Consider the following 17,947-nt stretch of genomic DNA (forward strand, 5'->3'; position numbering starts at 1 on the left):
CACCAACATTCCCCCAGGGAAGGTGTTCAATATCCATGCATATTTAAATCCACCATGTCTTGCAATAATGTGTGGGTGCCTTGTTTTTTTCCCTCCTTGTTTTTGAGTTCTCTCTACCCAGCTGCCACCACACACACACACACACACACACACACACACACACACAGACACACACAGACACACACAGACACACACAGACACACACAGACAATGGAAAAGGCATTATGAAGGAAGATTATTGGTGTGTGGGGATGAAATAGGCTGTTTAATTTGCGCCTGTAGCTGTAGGCGAGGTTCGTTCGTCACCTTTCATTAGGCCAGGTGCCGACACAAACAGGAGAGAGAGAGAGAGAGAGAGAGAGAGAGAGCACACTGCACAGAAGCGGCACGCGCAGCAGATAAGGTGCGGGAGGACCAGCTACGGCCAGCCCTTAAATTGCTTCCTCTCGCACCCGGGCAAATTTGCGTAGCGATTAAAAGAAAGAAAAAAAAAAACTGCCGGCAGAGAGCAAAGTGGAAATAAGAGGAGGGGAGGAAGAGGAGGAGGAAGATGAGGAGGAAGAGGAGGAGAGGAAGAGGAGGAGGAAGAGGAGGGGAGGAAGAGGAGGAGGAAGAGGAGGGGAGGAAGAGGAGGAGGGGAAAGACAAGAAAACGCAACGGCTGACAGTAGTGGTGGAGAAGACAACGGGAACAAGGGTAGTGGGCAGATGTGTGCGTTTAGCACTTAATAATGGAGCTTGGGGGGGGGGTGAGAAGGTGGCAGTAAGAGACTTGACTCTAAACATGTAGAAAGAGAGTGCGTGTGCAGGAGAAGAAGAGAGGAAGAGAGGGAGAGAGAGAGGGAGGGAGAGAGAGAGAGAGGGGAGAGGGGGTGCTGGAGGAGAGGGACAGGAAGAGAGAGAGAGAGTGGCCGTTGAATGGATCTTTCATCATCTGGTATTATTGCTTCTTCCAGGCAGCACATCCATCATGCCTCGGCTGACAGGCAGGGATGATGGTGCCGAGGCCCCCGCATTACTGCTCCTTGAACCTTGTCTCATCCATCTCGCGCATCCTTCACCGGGCAGCCACGCTAAACTTCTGGCGTGCCGACGCACAACTTACCACCACCACCCCCCCCCCACCCCCCCCCACACACACACACACACCTAACTACATCAACTAACATCCCACCACCTCCAGCCATGGTAGTAATTGATTTTCATTTATTGCCAGTGCAGTGGTCAGAGTCTCCTGCAGCAGCAGCAGCAGCAGCCACCAGCATTTCACTGTGAAAGACAGGGGCTTGAGCAGGGTGGGGGTCTTAGGGATGTAGGGAGAACAGGAGGGGTGGAGAGCAAGGCTGAGATGAGAGAACGAGAGGGGAGAGAGAGAGAGAGAATATAAAAAAGAGAAAGAAACACAAGAAAGAGATTAGGGAATAACAGAGGGATGACAGAGAGGAGGGAGATGGATCAAGTGGGGAAGGGAATCCTTGACACAGTAGTATCTCCATTTTAGCCATTTTTTTTTTTAAATATATTTTATTTCCCCCAAACTTAATGATGAGGCTCTTGAGGCTAGGCGATGTCCAGTCAGAGAGGCTGGCCTTGCAGTGCGAGTGAGCCAGGGAGCGAGCACAGCATTTTTCCAGCTGACTGATGATGCCACAGGCCACCGAGGGCCCATCACTTCCTCTGCCACTGACCACCTCAGTTTACATCCAGAGCAGCACACTCAGCTAGCCACTGGAACTACGGGACTGTGGGACTAGCAAGGTGACACAATCAGTCCACCACTATTGCACTGACCACACAGATGCACATTATGCTAAAGCACACTCACACATGCACATATGTATGCTTTATAAAAACATAATGTAAAGGTGTGTAATAAACTATAAATAATGATATGTGCTATACACATGTGAAAACATCATGTGGGCCATGAAACTGATTAGTGGAAACAAAGGCTCAACAGCCAAAAGACTGTAAAAGACACAGCCTTCAAAAAGACTCCAAAAGGAAACTTCTTCAATGTTTCCACTGCTGTGAGGCAATGAACTTGGAAGTTGACACAACCATTCCACTGCTATCAAACACACGCAGTAGCGTCATATGTAAACAGCCAAACATAAACCCAAAGCCAGTTCAAAAGCTATTTGGGGTTCAATCCAGGTAAGATTACACACTGGAACAGAGAAAATAAGACTCATGAAGACGATATAAAGGAGAGAGGGGGGCTATAAAAAAAAAAAAACCTTCGAGAGGCATGACAGCAACCTACTTTCCAATTCCTATGATTTCAGATGAACGGGGGGAAAAACATCTGTGTTGACATTTCTCTCCCTTTTTTTATTCTCTTCCCTTCTTTCTTGTCACTATTTTTCCCCTCCCTTTCCCCTCCCAACACGCACGCATTCTAGAATTCTTCTCCTTCCAAATCATTATCAGGCAACGTCAGCCATTTGGGCTTCATCAGAGTTTAACAATCCCTCTTTGAGCTCCAGGTTGTCAAGCGGCGGGCTTTCGTCAGCCCGGGAAGAGCTGGCAGCCCAGGCATTTCTAATCTACTTTTAAGCAAATATTTCCCCATCCTGCTCGGCAGTGGCTGACAGGCGTCTGGGCGACCAATCAGGCGGCTTGTTTGTGGCAGAGTGGCACGGTAGCCCTGGTGCTCCAGGGGGCTCACCGGGAGAGATGACAGGCATGCCGATCGGCAGTCATTAGTGCACAGAGACACTGGGGATGTGGGCGCGCACGTGCACACACACACACACACAAATAGAAGTAGAACACATAGTGACAGTACACATCAGCATACTCCACATATGTAAACATACACACAGAAAATAAACTTCCCCCATTCTTACAATATACGCACACCAAAATATCACACACATTGTAGCCTATATTTCTAAAACCCATTCTATAGCAATACATCCCCTAACATAAGGGAAACCAACCAAGAACAGTCAGTTATGTACACAAACACAAATACACATTGCATACCCCTGCAGACAAATGTACACCCACACATATATAGGTCTATACACACACACACACACACACACACACACACACACACAAGCATTAGATGAGTATGGGATCTGACTTTTCATAACTCTACATCAAAAACTGTAATCATGGTCACAGCTTGCGAATTTGATGAAAGTCAGCCATAGCCGCTGTGGCAGATTTGCTTCTCGGACTCCATGATGAAAATGGCAGCTGATGTGATACTCCAACTGGTTATTGACTAGTTTGGACATTGTGATATATGAAATGATGTCTCAGAAAACCCAAAGCAATATACTGAGCGTTCGGGTTCCATAATAACTGGATAGGTATCTGGCAGCCACTCCCCTGGACTGCGGTTGTAAAGTTCGACTCCAAAACAATTCGAACAAGTCGAATACAAAGCTTTTCATCTTCGGAACTCAACACATGTAACTGTTGAATGATGACTTAAACTGAGATTTTGAATTAAAACGAAGGCAGAAAACAAACAGTGTGACATAGAGGCTTGTTTTCCTCTGAGCATCATGTCAATAAAGATCTGTTTGAATGGCAGCCATCATTTCTCATCAAGGCGCTGGGAGAGCTCCGCGTCTGAAACCACATGACAAACTCGGCTCCGTTTGGCGCGCCACGGCCTCAGCCTCGGCCGCAGGACACGTAGATCAATACTCCTTCACCAAAACGGATTTGCAACTGGAATTTCCATTTGTTACAAAGAGGACCAAAATAGCCAGGAGCGAGCCACTGTCACCTCCTGTTTGCGAGAGCGGCCGCTAATAAACTGCTAGCCCTGGGCCATAAGCGACAATGGGCAACTCCATGCCAGCTCTCATTAACGGCTACCCGTATCAATGGCCCAAAAATTTCCTTTAAAATTACCGTCTTTTGTATCCTTGTAGCGGGATGTCAGCTTTCAAGCGGCAGTGAGATATCGGACCTGTCAGTGCAGTTAATATTCAACTTACTTCTAACACCAGGGTTCTCCGCCCTCTAGCCTGTGCTAACAATAAGATTTGTTTTACAGTCATTCAGATAAACAAGAAACTGCGGAGGCCCTCCCCTCCCCTCAGCCCCTCTCTTTTTCTGAAGAAGAAAGGGGGAGAGAGAGAGAGAGAGAGAGAGAGAGAGAGAGAGACAGAGAGATGGGAGGGGAGAAAGAGAGAGAGCAGAGACTGCCTGCATTAATTCAGTAGCTGGCGAGGGATATGTAAAGCTATTCAGTGAAGACCCCTCTATGCAGCGGTATCTGTTAAGGCTGGGCTGGGTGGCACAGAGCCGCACTCTCTCCAGTGACCCCATTTGAGAGGAATTTACACAAACAGATTTCACGTATCACAACATGAAGTGCCTCGGTCCCCGTGTCCCCTTGGCAAAGCTGATTTAAATACAATTTGTGCAATATCACAGAATTTGAATAAACAGATGCTGGCTTTAGCTGCTATTGTTAAAACAGGGGCTCATAACCTCAACTAATGGGAATATATAATGGAAAAGTATTACGAACCTGAAATACTCCACACTAACAAGGCATTCAATTTTTATTTTACTTTTTATAGAAAATTTTCACCTCACAAAAACCAGCAATCACAGCATTTTGTAAGCGCTAAGTCGCTGTGACAGTAAGAGCAGTGGATGTAAACGTACCTCTGACTATGAGTCCAGCGAAGTTGGACACTCCAGAACCTCTCTCCGACTGGGTCACACAGCGATACAGATCCTGGTCCTGATTGGTCACTTCCTTCAGCCTGAAGGACGCCGCGAACCTGCGATTGCTGATGGTCTTCGTCTCTGCGACGGGAATGTCATCACCATTCCTTTTCTGCAGAAAAAAAAAACACATTTTTATTTGATCTTTTATTCATCTACTCTGTCATTTCTTCAGGCGTTCATTTCATTGCTTTACCATAAAAAACATCTCCATGACATTGATTCAGAAAGTTAATTTATAGCCCAGAATGAGCTGCCATCCACCCAAACCCACTGCTGTCATTGCTAATTACAGTCACCGTGGTGCGTTCCAATGTGTAAACACACTTTCTTGCAGCAGTCATTTCATTACCCATTTAGCCATGTCACTTCTCCTTAGATTTTAGCACAGTCAACACCATCAGACAAGCTCTGGACAGACTGTAGTGTCTTTTACATCTTCACCTACTCATCTGTCTCAACAGGAAAGGTCACATCGCCTGTCTAGTCTTGCGTTGTACCCATGCATGACAGAAGCTCTCACTGTCTCCCTTGCACTCGCACACAGTCACTCTCTCTCTCACTCTCTCCCTAAACCTGTCTGATCAAGAAATCTGAACATGAAAGGGCACACTAATTTCCGCACACACACACACACACACACACACACACACACACACACACACACGCACAGACAGACATGTGCGCCCACATACATATACACACACACACACACACACACAGATATCATTAGGAAGATAAATGGAAGGGGATGTTCACAGTCTCCCCTTAATGAGCAGGGAGACATGGCCGAGGAAGATGAAGGAGGAGAGAGGAGAAAATGAGTGTGAAAATGATGTGCTGTCTGCCGCCGCTAACATGCCCCCATGCCCTGACCCTCGTGCTCTGGCCACCCACCTGTAGCCACAGCTTGTTCTTCACGTCTCGGACAGTGGCAATGCACTGGAACGTGGCGTTCTGGCCGGCATTAACCTCCACGTCGCCCAAACGCAGGAAGTGAGGTGACCGGTCTGCAGGAAGGGGAGGATGGATGTGTTAGTCATGTACATTTATAAATTTGACATTATAATTTCATCATTACAGTCCCAAGTAATTATTTCCACTTCACATTCTTAATCTTTAAGAAACAATTTCAATAAAACTTTAGCAACTAGTAACAGGATAATCTGAATTTCATCATTACCCATCCATACAACTTGCCTCAGGTGTGGAGCCAAAGGGGCAGAAGGAATCCATATAAACGCACTTCTCAGTGGGCCCACATGTGGTATAAATGGCCCACAGTTTGTATTATGCAACCCCTCATTCATCTAAATATTGAGCCATGAGCTATTACAACAAAAAAAATAGACTGCTCCCAGACACTACCTCGGAGCTGAAGTTGTCCATTTAAATAATTCAAAGGTGTTTACATGGTTGAATTACAAGTTGTTAAACATTCAGCTCCGACATGAAAACAAGCTGTCTGCAGCTTTCAAACCAACATTCTTGAGGGGCCTTCAATGTATTAGACCCAGATTCCGGCCAGTGGGGAATAGGGAGAACATTTTTGAAAAACTGAGTCGAAATGACAAAAACAAAAAATGCCCACAAGTTAGAGTTGAGGATATTTAACAGGCAGTTCTGGACGGCTAAATTATTCATGGTGATTTGGCTGGAACACTATATCCAGATGCCCTGTTGTATTTTGGACACTGGCCAGGAGTAATTGAGCTCCAATTACCAGCAGAAAGAGTCCCTAAAAAAAGAACACAAAAAAATATCCTAAACTTTCTCTGAACTGTGCTGGACCTGCTGACTGTCTGTGGTGAACCAGATCAAAGCTGATTGCTTGCTTTGCGGTCTTGAAGAAACGCCCAGCAAAACCCCCCTCATTATTTTTATTGCATGGCCTCAACAAAACCAAATAAGGACACCGTCTCCAAGTCCGATACGAAGACGGTGCACCGCAGCTCTTGATTTGTGACGACACCACCTGTTTATAAATATGTGGCCTGTGGTAGGTTTGTTGACAAACGTCTTCCCATGACACATTCATTATCCAAAAGAGTTTGACTTTGAGGAAAATTCTGCCTGTAGATGTTTTTATTTAATTAGTGTACGGCATTATTTTGAATGCCTGTTTAATTGTTTCCTTTTAACCCCTGACGCAGTTTGAAATGACTGCCCTTGGGGTAATCCCGCAAATGAGCATATATTCGCTGGCAGAAAATCAGATTGCTGATATTTATACTCCGACACACAAACTCGCCACGACGGTCTCGTATACAGCACGTCAGATCAAAGAACGTTCAGAGAATGCAGGGAAGACTAAGACTTCATGTGAAAAAAGTGCGAAATGATCCTGCAGGCTCCCCGTGTCTACAGTTAAATACAGAAAGACATATCCGCACTGGAGATTTAAGGCTGCAAGGCCGCTGCTTAGATGTAGACTGTTGTGTTGCGGTGGGGGGGCCTCACATATAGATAGATAGATAGATAGATAGATAGATAGATAGATAGATAGATAGATAGATAGATAGATAGATAGATAGATAGATAGATAGATAGATAGATAGATAGATAGATAGATAGATAGATAGATAGATAGATAGATAGATAGATAGATAGATAGATAGATAGATAGATAGATAGATAGATAGATAGATAGATAGATAGATAGATAGATAGAGAGAGAGAGAGACAAAGAGAGGCAAGCAGACAGAGAGGTAAGTGTTGTCGAGTTCATTATCACAAGAGGAATGGGCGGACTGGGAGGCGTTTCGCTGGAAAGCTCAAGGATCTGTCTCTCCATGTCTCTTTCTCTCCCATCCAATCATCTTCCTCTTCTTCTCTGTCTCCATCCCCCTTTTCCTTTTCCTTTTCCTCTCTCTCTCTCTCCTCTGCTCGACTTCATAAAGACAACTGCAGAAACCTCTCAGCGTCTCTCAGGGAAAATAATAACTCAGGCCCACTGGAAAAAGCCTACGTTACCGCAGTTTAAATCAACAAGCATGATCATTTGGACCTTGAGAAGAGACAGGACCAAAATTATGTCCGCAGCTGGCCCACCTATGCCCCCCCATCCCAACACCCCCATCCCCACAGGGAAAATACATCACCACCACAGACCACACAGACAGCTCAGTGCCCGTCACTTTTTGTTTCTGGTGAGGTGTGAGTATGAGGACCTTGGGACAGTACAATCCCTCCAAACTGTGAATGCTTTCCCATCAGCTGCTTAGGGAAGAGCTCTTTTTCAACCCCAGGGTAACGAGGAGACGGTCCTTGTGCACAAAACACATTGCATTCCAAGCTCTTTAATTCATTTATATGTGTATTCAGTTAACTTTATTTTTGCTCCTCCTTATTTTGAGGGGGACTGAATGAATGTATATAGTCGGAGAAACAAGCAGCATGCGATTCTTAGTTCTGCCAGACTAAGTAAATATAATTTTGTCGTGCAGACAGAGTGAAAAAGGAGAAGATGGGGAGGACAGAGACCTTGTCACCAGTTGCTAAAGCACACGAGGCCCCTTAACCATTGATTTCATCCTCCCTTACATTTGAGTGTCTCAACTCATCACCGCGAGCGTGGCTGTAAAGGTTTATTGCATTGTTCGGAGGGATTACAGTCTTGGTTAAGATCCATCTTCGAGACGAAGATGGATCTTAACCCCCCCCCGGAGGCTGCAGCCATTAATTGGGATACCTTTCCATTATTTCATGTAATCCCTTTAGCCTTTACAGCTCTCGCTGCTCTCCTCCACCAAAGCCCATGTTGTGGCAGGAGCCTCGACAGCCAAAGCCTTCTTCTGTGGTTTTGTCAAACGCTGCGCTTCCCCACCGCCACTGCCTCCACCACCAATCTCTAAGGAGACACCTGTTGCTAGGGTATGATGACTGCTTTGATAGATCGTTTGTGAAGGGCCCACTTGGGGACACCCTCAGACGGATAATGGGCTGTTACGCTACGTGTTGGGGTGGACAAAGTTTTCCGTCTGATTAAAGATCTCCACCCCTCAAGATCAAGATGTCACAGCGCAACACAGGGGACTGACTTCAAATATTGCTCCCATGAAATTCTACGGGCTACAGGTATCATTTGTTTCTTTCAGAGAATCCAGAAAATGTCACTGGTCTGTCCTGGCTGCAGGCGACACCGATAAAAGTTGACACAAGCCATTCATTTTTAGCTATTAGATAACCGTAATGGGAAGACACTCCAGCACCCCACTCTTTAAACTCTGTACTTACTTTAAATGACTCACTTCATCTAGCCATTTGCTTACTCACTTAGCACTCTAAAGTGCACCGGCCAACTTTCCTGACGCCATCACCTATCCACAACAGCCTGTTTCTGTTTGCCCACACCTTTCCTTTCCTCTTAGACCCCCACCCACCCGTACAGCCCTTCTCGTCTCCCCCACAAAGGCCAGTGTCACCTTCCGACTTATCTTCATTTGCACAGCGCTGAGCAAATCATCAGCGGCGATGCAGGCGCGCCGGGTAATTACTGCCGTTGTAATTACTTACCACATGGATAGCTCAGAACCTGGATGTCATCAATCGCAATGAAGCCCGTCTTGCCATCCGAGACCTCCGCCTCAAATATGACCTGAAAAACAGAGAGACAGAGAGAGAGAGAGAGGGAGAGACAGAGAGAGAGAGAGAGAGAGAGAGGGAGAGACAGAGGGAAATGAATGAGAAACTGGCATGTAACGGTGTGTGTGTGTGTGTGTGTGTGTGTGTGTGTGTGTCAAGGAGGTTGGTGTGGTGTTTACTCCTGTGCAATCCCAAGCCCCACAAATTGACTAGTGCCACTGCGGTCACACAACAACACACTCCTCTCCTGGTTCCCCTTGCAGGTTTAAAAACAGTCATTACTCCCGTTCCCCTCCATCATGACTTCCTCCTCTCGACCAGAGGTGACAAGAAATGTTTGTGCCAAATCATATTCAAAATGACATCTCTGAAGGTCTGTTTCTTTTTAAATTAATACATGACACATAAAGAGCTAGATTACACTGAGGAGAGTGTTGATTCAAGAGTATGGTTATAGCCAAAAGTAATCTGGAGACATGAAAGCGGTGACACAAATTCCAGAAAGAAAAAGCAATTTCATATGTTTTAATCTCTCCCCCCAAAACACCTTTTATTTCTCTTTCACAACCCCCCTACTCATTTTCCAAAAGGGCCTTCACAAAAAAAAAAAAAAAAAAAAGTCACATTTTGTATGAAACACAATCAGAAACCCACAAGGCACCCATATTGAATGGTAATGAACATTTCAACACAAAGCCAGTTCCTCCCCAAGGTCTTCCCCTTCTCTACCTTGGTGGAGGGAGCCAAATGAATAAAGGGTGTCCATTTCTTCATCAGCTTCAGCAGCGATGACCACACCATGACCAAGTAAATCAAGGTCCGATCACTGAATACTGATGGACAACATGGTGAGGGTGCATTCATGGCAAGGCTCCCAATGTCAACCCATTCCCATTCGGTCGGAGGTGAAAGGAAAGAAATATGTGTCTTTGTGCTGTTGGAAGCAGTGATGTCCTTTTTACATCATTTCCTTTCTTTTTTTCATTAGAGGGTACTCCTTGCTTTAATCTCCTTTTGGTTGGCTAACGAGGTAGAATCCAGCTCTCACAGTGACAAATGGCCAGCATAAATTCTTAAAATGAAATCCAAGAGGGAAAAGGACTGATGGCATCACCGATGTCAACAGCTACTGAGGTTTTCTTTTTTTTTTTTTTAAATGGAATAAATTATATATAGGCTGCAAAGACAACAAAGAAAATTACAATGCAGGACCACATGTTCAACCCCAACTTGACCTGATATGAAATATCTCCTTGACTGTGAGTCCATGTCCAATGAAAGGGACCTTGACATAAACAACTTACTTTTTTTCAAGGGTATTAAACTTCGCCATTTACTTTGTACCTCCAGATCAGCCAGATCAAAAAAACATACCAGCTACTCTGATCTTGCGACGGTGGCATTTCACTGACTGTTCTCCGCACTTGCTATTTCAAGAGCAAGGGTATGGCGTGAGGGGGGGCAACAGAAAGAAAAGAAAGAACTCTAAAGCCATTTCAATTATGGACAGTGCCATTATCCTTGAGAGGATGTTGGTTTTTTGGGTTTTTTTTTTACTTTTCCCCGAGATTCATAACCTTTCAAAATGATCTCCCCCTAAATGTGTTTGACATTTATAAAACGAATCTTAAGCCAGCACTTGGCCAATAATTCCGATGAGCCGATTATGATTTAAATCTTCAGAAGAGCTTGGTGGGCGGGCTGACACAGGAACCCCCACCACCACCGCTCGATCCCCTTAACTCTATCCCTCTCTCTCTACTTTCCTCTCCTCTCTCTTTCTGATGCCCCCTTCCCTCTCTGGTTAACTCCAACAATGACAAGGAAAAAAAAAATCTACAAAAAACCTTTTCAATTTTCTCCTGCTTAAAAAATATATTATTTTTAAGATCTGACTGTGACAGACTACATCCACCAGCTGAAGCTGTGGGCTGTGAAGGGGGATTAAGTGACCAATACAGCGTTGGTCCCACTTAATAGTGTGCTCAGGAGAGCGTGAGTGAGGTCATCTTCAGAGAAGCAATAACTCATTTTCTGTGGAAGGAGGTCTGACCATAAGGAAACACAAATTCTACCTCTCCTTCTTTCTCTCTCAACTGGGACTCTGGAAACTATCTGCCCGGCTCTGTGGTTGACAGGTGGGCCTTCTGTCTCCCCTCCCCTCTCTTCTCTCTGGCAGGTAAACCAAACGCAGCAGCACCCACCCTCAGAGCTTTTTAAACATCAAAACAAATCTTTTTCTTTCTTTCTTTCTTTCACCCCCCTTCCTCTGAGTTTGAAATAGAAAAATAAGGAGGGAAGTTAGGAAAACGCCAGCCACTCCTTATCTTAGCCCTACAAATAAAAAAAGCAAACACTTGAATTGCAACTATGAAAATACCCCATTATTTTGCTTTAACTCATTTCTTCTCTTGTACATCCTTTCATCACACACGCGCACGTGCAAGCCACACACGCAAGCCTGGGGTTTCAAATTTGAAATTGGACTTAGTGGAGATCAGAAGGGATCTCTTTGTATACATACTGGCCTATGAGGAGGGCTGTTTGCATGACCATGCCTCCATGGTGCTGTGCCCAAGCCATTTGATGTTATTCGGCCACTTTGTGCTCGTCTGCGGCGATGTGAAAGAGTAGAGGTGTGTAATTCTATATTCTGCCTCTGCTTGAATGCAACATTAACCGAGTGGGTCTGTGACCGTTAAGGGTGTTTATGTGTGTATGTGTGTGTGTGTGTGTGTGTGTGTGTGTGTGTGTGTGTGTGTGTGTGTGTGTGTGGTGTCTGGACTATGAGGCCTTGGGGCCCTGTCATCTCAGAGTTGACAGATGGGCCTTGGAGAGGGACCTGCAGGTTCCTAGTCTGCAGGAGTAACACATGGTGTCAGTGGTGGGGGAACTGCAGATGCGTGCTAGTGTGTGTTTGTGTGTGTGTGTGTGTCTTCATATTGATTTCATATTCTCATATAGTATATGAATATATTGTGTAATAGTAGAATGAAGACACTAATATTGTGGCTATGGGTTCCAGTGTGCATGAATGTGTGTGTGTGTGTGTGTGTGTGTGTGTGTGTGTGTGTGTGTGTGTGTGTGTGTGTGTGTGAGAGAGAGTCTGCCTGTGCTCAGTCAACATCCAGTATTATATTAGTCATATTTACATCAAACAATCAAACCACTCCTAAAACGTCTCCCTACTCGAGCATTACATGATGAGACAGTGATTACAGCGAGGGCTCTACATGTCATCGGATCAATATCACTTTAGAACAAGCCTCTGCTTTGATATCTCTGCGGTTTCTGCAGGCTGCGAGTGCATGTGGGACCTTGGCCACTGGCTGGAGATCACTTGAAAGGAAGGAGAGTGTGTGAGTCAACATGATACTCATTTTCTTTTCCTGCCCTCTCTCCTCTGAATATTCCTCCAGGAGAACAAGACTCAAATGCTAGCTGACATGCAGACAAAACCTATGAGGATGAAAACCTCCATGCTCGAGGTTTGGCACGCAGTATTTTTCTTCTGTCTGTGTGTGGCTGGGGTGTGTGTGTGTGTGTGTGTGTGTGTGTGTGTGCATCTGGAAGTCTCCAGATGCACACACACTGCAGAGCACAGGCAGACAGACACCCTCCCTGTCATTCTCTACCACAAGGTCCTGACCACTCAAGTTTCATACCAAAACCTCCCTCCTGTTACCACTCCTATTAACTACTTCGGAAAACCTCGTCCTCCTGATCTATGCAGCAGAAACACAGTAGGCTCACGTTGCAACTTGACCTCCAGTCTGCTTTTGGTGTGCTTAAAACACACTGTTCCCAGTTTCAGCATGAAAAAAAAAAAACTCTTGACATATTCCTCTCACGCATATAGTTCAAGCACAAGCATAAAGTGCACACACCAATATATTCTCTTCCTTTCTATGCCCCCCCCCCCCCCACGCCCTGTCATTTTCTTTCTTGACTGAACTGAACACACCTGTTCAGTCTTGCCAAATCACACAATCTCTCGCGCCCCCCCCCCTCTCTCTCTCAGCCTACACCCCAGAGGTTCACCTGTCATCTGTCAGGGGACTCTGAAGGCAGGCAGGTGAAGGTGCACCCACATACCCACCCTCACCCCACCCCAGCAGCTCCCTACTCCCTCTCCCACTCCACTCTATCTGCATCTCCTGGGCTGTTCATTATAATGCTACTCCCTAGGTAAACACTGTCAGAAGAAAGCCCACAATTGATACAAATATGACGAGGAAGCCCGCTCTTACTTCCCAGATCTGGCAGGAGATGCCATTCATCATCTCAGACGTAGAAATGGGGGCTGTCCCCCCCTCCCTCTCTCTGTCAGTCTATCTCTCTCTTTAAAAAGAGATGCATCCTATTTCAGATGTTTTTGTGAGTGAAAGTTCTCATTCTCTCTGCCTTTAACACTTGTCTCTCTCTCTCTCACTCATTTCGATCTTGGCTCTCTCTCTGTGGGCTTTTCGCTATCCCTTGTTCTTCCCCTCCTCAAATCACAACTCCTCCCTCTCTCCTCTCCCACTTCTCTTCTTTAAGAGAACCTATTAGGTGTCCCTTATTCCAGCCTGAATTGGGACGACCTCAAGCATGTCGTCTGGGGCTCTTCAATCAGAGCTGAGGAATAATCTCCCGGCTTAGAACAATCAATTTCAATCTACTGTTCTGCTTGATGTGAGTTAGCCAAGAGCCCATCTCCATAATCACCCTTTAAGTTCTTCTCTTTCTCTCAAGGCTATGGAGGAAAGCCTGGATAGAGAAGGGAGAGAGAAGGGAGAGAGAGAGAGCACTGAAGTCGAGGAGCTTTAGAAAGATGAGAGCATGTTTGGCTGCAAGGAACAAAAACGGATATTGGCCCTTATCACCGTGGATCATTTCTGGATTCAGGATCAATGGTGAGGCTAAATTGTAATGACTGCACTCAGGAGAGAGGAGAGAGAGTGCGAGAAGGGACAGAGAGACAGAGAGAGAGAGACAGAGAGAGAGAAAGGGACAGAGAAAAAGGAGAGAGAGAGGGAGAAAGAGAGAAAGGGTCAGGGTGAGAAGGAGAGAGGGGGAGAAGGAGAGAGAGAGGGGAGAGGGAGAGAGAGAGAGAGAGAAAGGGACAGAGAAAAAGGAGAGAGAGAGGGAGAAAGAGAGAAAGGGTCAGGGTGAGAAGGAGAGAGGGGGAGAGAGAGAGAGAGAGAGAGAGAGAGAGAGAGAGAGAGAGAGAGAGAGAGAGAGAGAGAGAGAGAGAGAGAGAAAGGGAGAGGGAGAGAAAGGGACAGGGAGAGAATGAGAGAAAGAGAGGGAGAAGGAGAGAAAGAGAGCTCTGCAGAGAGCTTGGTGGCAAAGTCACTAAAGTTCAAGATCAGTAGTGTGCGAGTGAGGCCTGTAATTGATGGCCAAAAGCGTCTGCATCATCAGCCAGTCATTTAGGAGGTACTGAAAGCCTGGCATTTGCACAGTGGCAAAAAGCTCCCGATGAGAACCAGACGCCTGTTCGAACAGCGCTAATGATTTCAGGCTTCCATTTGTGGAGTAGCTAATCAAATCAATAACAAAAGGGAGCCTAATCACCTTCATCATCTCAAGAATGTGTCATTAAACGGAATCAATGCTGAATGAGGAACTGCGACTCCTCAGCTAATACAAAATTAGCTCACAGGTAACATTCCCTAAACCCAGCTGGGGAATACACAGCTGGCCCACATGGTGTCCTTCTCTTTTGTGTATGGTCCACACACACACACACTATTGTTCTTGCCTGATGAAAGGAAGACAAGGAGAAAAATGAAAAGTGCTGAGAGTGCAAGGCCACAGTGGCGGCGCCGTGTAGGTCACTCTCTCACCAGCTTGGCCTTGATGTGAGCCGACACACAGATGGAAGTGTTCCAGGCTAATCGGCCACTTGACGCTTCATTTCCCTTAAAACCCCCATCTTTGCCTCACCACAATCTTCTGCGCGTTTAGAGCAATGCCCCCCGGACGGAGGTCAGGGGTCAAAAGGTCAAGGGAGGAGATAATGAGTGATGGAGAGTGACAGTGGTGGAGAGGGGGATGACAGCAAGAGGATGAAGTGGAGTGGAGGAAGAAGGAGGAGGAGGAGGAGGAGGAGGAGGACTGGCGACCTTGATAAGAGCTGGTAGCCTTCAGCATTTGGCCTGCCCTCCCTGTGCTCTGTCCACCCTCTTTCATTTGATCTATCTTACCGCTTTGATTGCACTCACTCACTCACTCACACACACAATCTCAACACACAACCTCCTTCACTTACACACTCCCAGACACCTGCAGTGTTTACTGCCCTGACGCCTGCCAACCCCCTTGATTGTTTTAACACGTTTGATTGGTTACATCCACACAAACAATTTGGTCTGGAGCGAAAAGAGCAAACACCTGCTTGCAAGTCAATCACTTTCACAGCCCCTGGAAAGAGCGAGAGCGAGAGCCTCGTCCCCAATTTCGATGGAAAGAATCGAGGGGAAACTCCTTTGGGATCCTGTGTGAATGGGGGAGAAAAACAAAGCCGTCTGGAAATCTTGGGCAGCACTGTCAAGCATTTAGGTCAGCGTCCTTCCCCAGCGGCTAGATATCAGACGATGGCATGTTTACATTTTTCAGAGGAAGTCATTCAATAGCGAGGCATTATGGATGAAGAGGCCCATCAACAATTTATGACTGTCTACAAATACAAATGATAAAAAGAAAAACGGCAAGTGAGGAGCAAAATAGACGACTGTAACAACAGGCCTTTCATATTTTTGACAGTGTGTATACACTTCTGAAAGAAAATGTAGGTCCACAGCTCTAACACAAGATCGGCTACTGAAATACTCCATAATAATCCCAGGACAGTAGGAAAATACATTTTTAAAATTCCAACATATTAGGCTATTCTCTTTGACATGCTTGATCATACTTCTCTTCTGCATAATGCAATTCAAGACCTAAATCTCTCTGGAAGTTCGCCTTTGTGATGGGGACAAGAATCAAGCCCCAATCTTCCTTCACAACACCACCAAAACAGAGTGGGGGAGAGTATACTGTCCAGCACTCCTGTCGTGACTAAAGCATCGCTGTATTTCATTTTGACCACTCACATACTCCACAATGCAGCCTCACAGTGACGACCCGGATGAGGGATTATAGGCTGGAGTAAGTGGCCTGGGGCGTGTTGGGGGTCACACTCATACAGTCTATGCACTCACTGGTCTGGAAGCCGAGACGTCTGCCCAGACCTGTCCGGCCTCCCTGTGTGCCTCTCAGAGCTGATACTTCAACAAGAGGAAGTAATAAGGCTCGGAGCTCCCAAATGATTCTTAATCCCCCGATGGGTTGACTCTTATTTACAGACTAAGATGTCTGAGCTTGTTCTCTTTGCGCCGCAGGCGAGGATAGTGAGGGGAAGAGAGAGAGAGGGGGGGTGGAGGTGTAGGAGGGTGGCATGCAGGCAGGCGGGCGGGCTGGTGTCGTCACGTCTTTATTAGTGGAAGCACGCAGACACGTCCGCCCCCACGCCGTGCCATTTCAGGAGGCCGTGCGGAGGAAGCCGCAAAATGACATCCGGCAGGCGCAGGATCCGGGCTGGGTGAGTCACGTCGTGGAGGTCTCATGCGGGTTCTGGACACTGACCAACGCGTGGCGACTGCTGCTGCTGCTCCTCACACGGCAACCTCCGAAACTCGCCTCGGTGGAAACGGCAACTCAGCCGTGGCCTAAAATGATCAGTTGAGGCCCAGGGGGGGTTTGTTAGGGGGCAGAGTGTTAAGGGTCACAGTGAAGAAAATCACTGACCTGAACATAATCAAATGTTCCCTACTTTTATTTTCTTTAAAAAAGGTCCTAATAATGCCACCAGTGATGTGTTTAACCTCCACAATCTCAGCCTCCATAACTGTCCCACTTCTGTGGTAACGCTTGAGTGAGAAGGGCAATTTCCAATTTGTCCACTAGAGGCAGCCCTCCATAATGAAAACAGCCTGTGTGAACGTGGCCTCAAAACACCTGTGGTTTCACCAGTTTGGCCTGCCACTGACACTCTCTGCTGTTGCGCAAGTGGGGTGAATAATGAGGTAGGGGTCCAAAAAAGAGAACAAAAACCAGCCACAGATAACATTTCACTCTTTATTCTGTGACGACATTCAATTCTGCAAAAGCCCAGATCTCACTCAAAAGCTGACACACTTGGTAAACAACAAGGAAGTATCCAATTATTCTGGGCTTTGTCTGGTGACAGCCAATCAGACAAGCCGCTAAGCTGTCGCTCTGACAGAAGGCAGAAGAGGCTTTAATAACGCTAACCTCGAGTTAAAATCATAACCAGCCCAATCCGCTACTTAAAATTCACCAGCGCGAGCACAAGACATCGGGGTGGACCCCGAACAAGCTGAATCATTCATTCTCCCCAATTAGTCCGGGAACAGGCCATGCCTTTCATTAGCGTTACAGTGAACAGGCAGCAAAATGCTAATGAATCTGCACCAGAATCTCTCTGGGTGCAGGGGGGGTTAACACAGACACAATATCACATATTCCAAAGGATCTTTTTAAGAGAGAAGGAAGATAAGCAAGCAAAATGATCAGTGTGTCAGAAGTGGCAAGAGTAAGGGGACCGACAGACAGACAGACCGAGACAGACAGACAGACAGACAGGTAATTTACAGCCAAGAGCCCCA

The 17,947-nt window shown here is 46.3% G+C and overlaps 1 protein-coding gene across 16 annotated transcripts in view; it reads right to left on the reverse strand.

The window, feature by feature from the left end:
- The window catches only part of ptprk (protein tyrosine phosphatase receptor type K), a 126,669-nt gene that overhangs the window by 65,941 nt on the left and 42,781 nt on the right, over positions 1-17,947 (reverse strand). For all 16 annotated transcript variants that reach the window (XM_048249872.1, XM_048249883.1, XM_048249882.1 and 13 more), the window contains 3 exons: positions 9,222-9,303; positions 5,604-5,716; positions 4,644-4,818 (listed from right to left, as the gene is read on the reverse strand). In XM_048249872.1, the coding sequence (XP_048105829.1) occupies positions 4,644-4,818; positions 5,604-5,716; positions 9,222-9,303 (370 nt within the window). The remainder of the gene's footprint in view (positions 1-4,643; positions 4,819-5,603; positions 5,717-9,221; positions 9,304-17,947) is intronic.

The sequence above is a fragment of the Alosa alosa genome, chromosome 8 (assembly GCF_017589495.1).
Source record: "Alosa alosa isolate M-15738 ecotype Scorff River chromosome 8, AALO_Geno_1.1, whole genome shotgun sequence".
NCBI classification, from domain to species: domain Eukaryota; kingdom Metazoa; phylum Chordata; class Actinopteri; order Clupeiformes; family Clupeidae; genus Alosa; species Alosa alosa.